The sequence below is a fragment of the Mustela nivalis genome (assembly GCF_964662115.1).
Source record: "Mustela nivalis genome assembly, chromosome: 9".
Taxonomy (NCBI): domain Eukaryota; kingdom Metazoa; phylum Chordata; class Mammalia; order Carnivora; family Mustelidae; genus Mustela; species Mustela nivalis.
Window position 1 is genome coordinate 26,337,577 of NC_139028.1, and position 7,331 is coordinate 26,344,907.

General features: G+C 51.2%; 1 protein-coding gene across 25 annotated transcripts in view; it reads left to right on the forward strand.

Moving 5' to 3' along the window:
• GRAMD1B (GRAM domain containing 1B) overlaps positions 1-6,453 on the forward strand; it is a 242,487-nt gene extending 236,034 nt beyond the window's left edge. For 20 of the 25 annotated variants that reach the window (XM_082683735.1, XM_082683755.1, XM_082683754.1 and 17 more), the window contains one exon: positions 1,307-6,453. In XM_082683735.1, coding sequence (XP_082539861.1) covers positions 1,307-1,396 — 90 coding nt within the window. In that variant the 3' untranslated portion in view covers positions 1,397-6,453. The remainder of the gene's footprint in view (positions 1-1,306) is intronic. The other 5 variants (XM_082683746.1, XM_082683756.1, XM_082683758.1 and 2 more) reach the window with 1 other exon arrangement.
• Positions 6,454-7,331: the final 878 nt, after the last annotated feature.

Genomic DNA, 7,331 nt, shown 5'->3' on the forward strand with positions numbered 1-7,331 from the left:
TTAGGCAGAGGGACAGAGGATTTCAAAATCCATAGCCATGTGCCCATGAAATGTTAGCCGTGTTGTCCCAGGGCAGCTTCGGTCAAGGTGGTATGTAAAAGTGTTGTGGTATGACAGACCCATCAGGATTCTGCTGCTGGGACTCTGCCCCATTAAGACTCCTGACCATGACCTGACAGTGTTTGTGTGCCTCTTCCTTCATGGAGGTTAAGAAATTTAGTTAAGGTTAATGCATGATGTGGGTACAGCTAGAAGCCTGTTCGGTTGTCAGGTCTCTGCTTGGCACCCCAGGTGTCTGTTGCTGTCCACCACACATGAAACAAAATGATTCCAGATGACCCTAGTGTGGAGTCCCAACAAGTGGTTTACGAGCGGCCAGGAAAAAGAAAGCGGATGGTGAGCTAGAGAACGTTTGGACTGGTTCTGGGCCTTAACGATGGGTGAGATTGGAATAGGCAAGAGAGACGAGAGCCCCAAGCTGGGAAAATAAGGCGGCAAAATGCACAAGATGGGAGTATGTGGTCTTCAGGCTTGGTGGGGAAACCACCTGGAATGAGTAGAAGACAGCCTCGTGGGGCTCCTTATAGCAGTGGAATGCTTTGAGAAATGTTTTCTTTTTTGAAAGAGAGAATTTTTTTTCCCCAAGATTTTTTTTGAGTGAGAGAGAGAGATCACAAGCAGGGGGGACAGGTAGAGGGAGAAGGAGACTTCTCACTGAGCAGGGACCCCGATGTGGGGCTCGATCCCAGGACCCTGGGATCATGACCTGAGCTGAAGGCAGACTCTTAACCCACTGAGTCACCCAGGCACCCTGAGAGAGAGAGAGAGAATTTTTTTTTTCCCTAAAAATTTTATTCATTTATTTAACAGAGAGAGAGAGAGACAGAGAACACAAGCAGGGGGGAGCAGCAGAGGGAGAGGGAGAAGCAGGCTTCCCGCCAAGCAGGGAGCCCAATGTGGGGCTTGATCCTAGGACCTCAGGATCATGACCTGAGCTGAAGGCAGACGCTTAATGACTGAGCCACCCAGGTGCCCTGAGAGAGAGAGAAAGAGAGAGAGAGAATTCTTAAGTAACACAGGGGCCACAAATCATTAAGACACAGGGAACCTCACCCCAAGGGTTCCCAGTGCTAGACCGGCTGTCCCCTTTCTGCTGGAGGCAGCATCCTAGGAGAATCCCCCTTGTCTTAGGGGCCCAGCTCCCTGGAGCTCGATGTTGCGCTAGGGGACCTGCCCTTGGTGGGCGTGGTGGAGAAGCCCACTGAGGGCACCAACGCGGGGCTGCGCTGGCTTCCCTGTCTTCCAGATGAAGGACTCGCTTATCAATCTCCAGAATGGCATCAGGTCCCGAGACTACACGTCAGAAAGTGAAGAGAAGAGGAACCGCTATCACTGACAAGGCAGGAGCAGGGGGGGCTGCGAGAGGCCCGTGCAATACGTGTACATAGACCGTATAAATAGATATATATAAATATATATATATACAGAATATAAATATATATATATTATATACAGATTTTAAAAAGAGATAATGCCTATGTACCAGGGAGAAGGAGCGGGCCCGCCTCCTGTGCTGGTCGGCGGAGGGGCCGAGGAGGGCAGGGACCACCTCTCAGCACCGACCTCCCCTGATCCTCCCCCACCCCCACCCCTGCCCCCGCCCTTCCCCTCCTGGCCGTTCCAGGCTCTGAGAAGGGAAATGTTGTTGAGCCAAAGTCATGCCTGTGAAGACCCTGGGGTCTCGAAGTCTCAAGGGGCTTAAGGTGCTTCATTCCCGAATCCCCTTCTTGATTTGTTTCCAAAATAAAAGAGAATTTTTTCTTCCCTACCCCACGCTTCCCCAGGTGTTCTCTTGTGAACAGGAAGCATCGAGGGCAAGAGCCCAGTCTAAACTCTGCCACCTGAGCCCCACCCCTCCCCCCAACCCCGCTGTCTATGGACCACGTGCCCCCAGCGAGGCGGAGGGCTGGAAAGCTGGGAAGGCTGCCCCTGTGGGACTGGGCCTTGAGCTGCAGGCTCCCGAGGACACGTGTGCAGGATGGTGTCCTCCTCCCTCACCCCTGCACCTTCCCCTGACCCCTGTAGGGTGTGGACCCAATAAGGGCTGGGAATTTCTTACTTTCCCACCCCCTTCCCCCTTCTCTCTGGTCTTCTCCCAGGCTGGATCTGGGTGAAGTGTCACTTTTTAGTGCCTAAAGCCCTATTTTTTCTCTGTGCCCTAAGAGCACATCGTTTATTAGCCAGGATGGAGCATTTTGGATCTCATTAAACCCCTTTCCAAGTGGTTATGAGCCAGCCAGGCCTGTGGCTCTAATTTCTTCACTTTGAGCTGTCAGTTTGATTTCCGGGACGAGTCAGGGTGTCCTAGGGGCGTCCGGGGTTGGAGGGAGGGAGTGCGCTGGCACTGTACAATCAGATCATAGGTTCGCAGAGAACGCCATAGGAATAGTGAGCACCGATCTCCAAGCGTTCACTTGGCTGCCAGCATCCTTTACTTACAAGGGAAGGTCTGACTTTGATTAAGGGAGACAACAAAGACACTCCACGCAGGGTAGGAGACCTAGGCTTTTGGAAGGAACTCATTGGGCAAAGGTGCATTGCATTTGTGCAGGAAGAGGCCAGACTGAGCCTCTGCGCCACGTGGAGGCCATTCCAAATCCTGTTCCTCAGACTTGGGAGTGGAAGTTGTGGCAGAGGTGGCAAAGCCTTCTCTAGCCTCTGGCCCCAGAGAGGTACGAGACTGCTCAGGAGGAGAGAGAAGACCTTTGGTTAGCAGAGTGAGTCATCCAGGGCCAGTTGGGAGTTCGCTCCCTCGGACACGGGCATTTATCTGACCTTGTGGGGGCCTTCTGGGCGCGATTAGCATTTTTCACTCATTTAACTGCTATTCCTCTGTGTAATGATGAGAGGAATCCTGCCGGCCCCTCGGATCCTCAGTTGGGAAAGGATCATACTAGTTTGGCCGGGAAGACTCAGATTGCTTGTTCTCCTGGGGGGCCTCTTGACAGAGGAGGCCAAAGGAAAGGAGGATTTTATCGCTGATCTAGCCACAAAGAAAAGCAAGTGGTCGTCTTCTGTTGGAATGGCCTGAGCATCCCCCTTTGACAATCAAAGACAGCTTTTGACTTCTCAGTCTGAGAATATCCTGCCTAAGGGCAGGATCGGAAGAAAAATGCCTCAGGGGAGTAGCCTGAGAATCAGCTAGAATGGATTTCCCTTCTCTAGGAGAGGAGATTCCAGGGTTGGAATCATGCCTGTGCCGGGTGCATGTGCCAGGTCACGGGGGGGTCACTCCTCATCCTCATCCAGGACTTGGATCAGGAGACACGCAGTGATGGTCAGGGCTTGTGGGCTCCGAGCCAGAGGAGGAGGAGGAACAGTGCAGACTGCTAGAAAGTTTCCTGCTGCAGGATCCAGAGGCCAACATTATTCTCAGAAACTTTTGAAAGCAAAAGTGATAAATTCTCTCCTTTATTCCATTCATAATTTAATACTTATTTAAATCACCCAGTTGTTGATGGTCCCATGGTGGGACCTTTGGGGTGACTTCCAGTGGTTTCTGTGCTGGGAGTAAAGTGATCTAAGGGGGCTTGGCCGCACAGAGCTGTTTGCTTTTGCTTTACCTCTTCGGCCATCCCAGGGAGGAGGAGGTTACAGGAAGGGAGATGCTTAGTATATCCAAGGAACCCTGGGGGTTTGAACCCAGGACACACTGTGTACACATGGGGAAGGTCCCTCGGCCTACCTCATTCCTAAGAATCATGGATCTCTTGTAGGCACTCTGTTCTAATACTGTTTTTAACTTTCAAAGCAGAAGACCCAACACTTTTATTCACTCCCGAACAAAACCTTCCCCCCACATTCAGTAACCTGTCCAAGGAAGCTCACCTTTGCAGATTAAGTCTGGGAGTGAAACTGATCAGTAACATTGCTGCTCGAGCCCAGCAGCTTGGCTCATAGCTGTTCCCGGGAGCATGAGAACCACATCCTTTATGGAATTACTTCTAGCCTGTGCTTTGTTTTTGTTCACGTAAGGACCCTGGTCACATGGGAATCTTTCCTCGAGGATTCCTGGGTTCACATTTGAGAGCTTGCATTCAAAAGATGCTGCAGCATCTCTGACCAGGTGGCAGTGAGCTACAGGGTCTATACTTCCACTCCAGCTCCCTTGAAGGAATTATGGCCTTGGAGAACCCAGTCACATCTGCAACGCCTCGCTTCCCCCCTTCACCTCCCTGGGACAAGGGCAGCAGGATCAGCAGCTTTAGAAGCTCTCTGTTAGAGCACTGGGATAATTTAGGAGATCTGGGCCCAAATCCTGGCTCTTCTCTTGGACAAGTCACTTCCCTTACCTGAGTTGCTGTGTCCTCCTTTGTAATGGGAAGGGGGCTGAGCTGGACCCTCTCTAAGATAGGTTCTAATGTGGACATTGTCTTGGAGGCTGTGTTGGAGACTGGCAAGGTAGGGCTTTCTCAAACTTGGAGAGAACAAGCCTTCTGGGCTAGAGCTTCCTGGGGTGTAGATGAGTAGTAGGGCAGTGTCAGGGTTCCTGGGAAATCCAGGATAGATAAACTTTCTTCTTTATGAGCCAGCAGGACTAAGGAGGCCTAGTGAGGTAGGGAGAAGGAGATCAGGTGTGCTGTATTTCCCAGGATGAACCTAGGAGGGTGTGTCTTCCTTTGTCGGCCTAGTCTTAGCTTGGGAAGGGACTTTCTCTAAACTAGGAGGAGGAGGATAATGGCAAGAAAGGCACCATCTTGGATTAATATAAGCTCATCTTTTGTCTCTAGGCTGTGAAGCCTTTCATCTGTCCATCCTTCCTCCTCCTCACTAGAAGAAACACTGGAGAGAAGTCATTCCTGGTCCTAGTACTTCTCTTTTGACTCAGTTCAAACCTTGTTGGGGTTTTGATTAATTGTGAAGCTTTGGCTAAAATCCTGGGGTTGTCATAGAGCACTGACCCTAAGAGCCTGGGATTACAGGAACGGGGAGAGGGATCAAGAAACCTCAAGAAGAATGCTTTGCTAGAAATGGCTTCTCTCCCTGTCCCTGTCCTGACGCAAGCGTGGACCATGTCTAAAATCATTTCTGGGCAGCATCTCTAGGGTGAAGTCTTGGAGAAAGGACCAGGGAGAAGAATCTTTCTGGACTGTGGGCTCAGAAGGCTGTTCTCTGTGCCATACTATGCTGCTGCTTTAGCTCTGCAGGACAGCCAGAGCGAGCCCCTTCCTCCCTAGGGCCCCCAGGTGGCAGGGCTGTGATCTCCCTCCCCACACCCCCTGGACCTCACCTGCCCACTCCAGTAGGAAACTTGAGAACCTGTCTTCCTGACTCTCTCCTCCCCCCGCCCCTTGTCTCTAGGCTGTGGGACAATCCTCCCATCCACCACTTGACATCCTTGACCCTCATCCCCCCATCTCCAGCAGGCTGGCCCCCCTCCCTCCACCTCTATGTTTTCTTCCAGAAGATGCGCTTTTGGGTCCGAGTGGAGCGTTTTTCTGGAAGGCCGTCTCTTAACACCCCCTGCTTCCCTGATGTGAAGCAGGGATTTGCACAAGGTGTAGAGAGCACCCCTTCCCACCTCTCTGCCCGGCCTTGTTACCTCACTCCTGCTCCAGCCATGGCTGTGACGGGCCCAGCCAGCTCCCTGGCTCGGTGTTGGGTGCGACAGCTCAGGGGTCTTGGGCATTGTATTCTGTTGTGACTTGAGGTCCTCAGCAGGCCTGGGAGCCTGGACTGGAACCTCGGCCACTGGCGGGAAGCACCTTGCCTGCCAAGAAGAGCCGATGCCAGACGATGTACCCAGCATGTGAAAGCGTAAAGAATACTGTCATCTGTGCCCCGTGGCCTCCTGGCTTCTCACAACACAAGTGAGACGCTGCAGAAACAAGATGGCGGCCTCTGCTCCAGGCGAGACAGCTGGCTCTGTCTGGGGAGTTGGCCCTGAGCTTGGGTGCCACGTGCTGAGATTGCATAATGAAAGCAACCATTTTTGCCAACAGTAGTGTGGCTCCCCACATTTCCCTGTCCTGCACTCTAGGGCCAGACCACTCTCTGCATGGACCAGGTCACCTTCCCAAACCCATGGTGCTTTTCCCCCGACCCCCACTCAACCTAGACTCCAAGGTGGGGAGAGATGATTCAGAGGCCCCAGTGGCCCCGGGATAATCCTGACAATGGGTGGAGTGGGTGAGGCAGAGGGAGCAGCCCCCAGCACCTGCATGGGGCCATATATGGGAAAGAACACCGGTCGACTGCAGTTGAGTTGTCTGGCCATCTGTATTTGGATCTAGAACTGTACTTTGCCTGGCGCTGTGCGCAAGGTCTAAAAACTTACCTGCTATTACCTAGAACCATACACGGCTTCCCAGCCAGATCTTCATGTAAAGTAGCTAGAGCCATGGAAGTACAGTATGAATTAAAAGAAAAAAGTATTGAACTACAAATAATAAATGGTGTGTGTGTTTATTGCTCGATTCATTAGTGCTCATTACCCCAAAAGGTTTTGGTCCTCCCAGATGTGATGATGCGTGCACATAGGGGTGTGTGTGTGTGTGTGTGTGTGTGTGTGCATGCTCATACACACCCTCAATGTCTAGGATGCCCTTCCCTGGGAAGGCAGGCAGCCTGATAAGTCAGATGGATAAGAAGTCTTCGAATCAGACCAGAGGATGGATTGTAGCAACACTACTTTCCAGCTGTGTGACCTTGTTCCCCATCCATTATTCTAAGCCTCAGTTTTTTAGAGACAATATAAAATGTGTGTGTGTGTCTTTTTTTTTTTAAGATTTTATTTAATCACTTTATTTATTTATTTATTTATTTATTTTATTCATTTTTAAAGATTTTATTTAAGAGATCATAAGTAGGCAGAGAAGCAGGCAGAGAGAGAGGAGGAAGTAAGCTCTCCACTGAGCAGAGAGCCGGATGCAGGGCTCTATCCCAGGACCCTGCGATCATGACCTGAGCCAAAGGCAGAGAGGCTTTTTAACCCACTGAGCCACCCAGGTGCCCCAGTGTCTGTGTGTTTCTTCACAGAGTGGCAAGTACTATACTAAGAAAACTTTTTTTCCTTATTAACCATACTTTTCTTTGAAAGATTTATTTATCAGTGGGAGAGGCAGAAGGAGAGGGAGAGAATCAAAGTGGGTTTCAGTCTCAGGACCCTGAGATCCCGACTTGAGCCAAAACCAAGAGTAGGATGTTCAACCGACTGCCCCCCCCAACCCCAGGAGCGCGCAGCAGTATCATTACTGTAGGAGCCTATTATCACATGCTGTGACTCCCAGGGACAACATCTTACTCAACTTTTCCCTCTTGTGCCTTGGCCC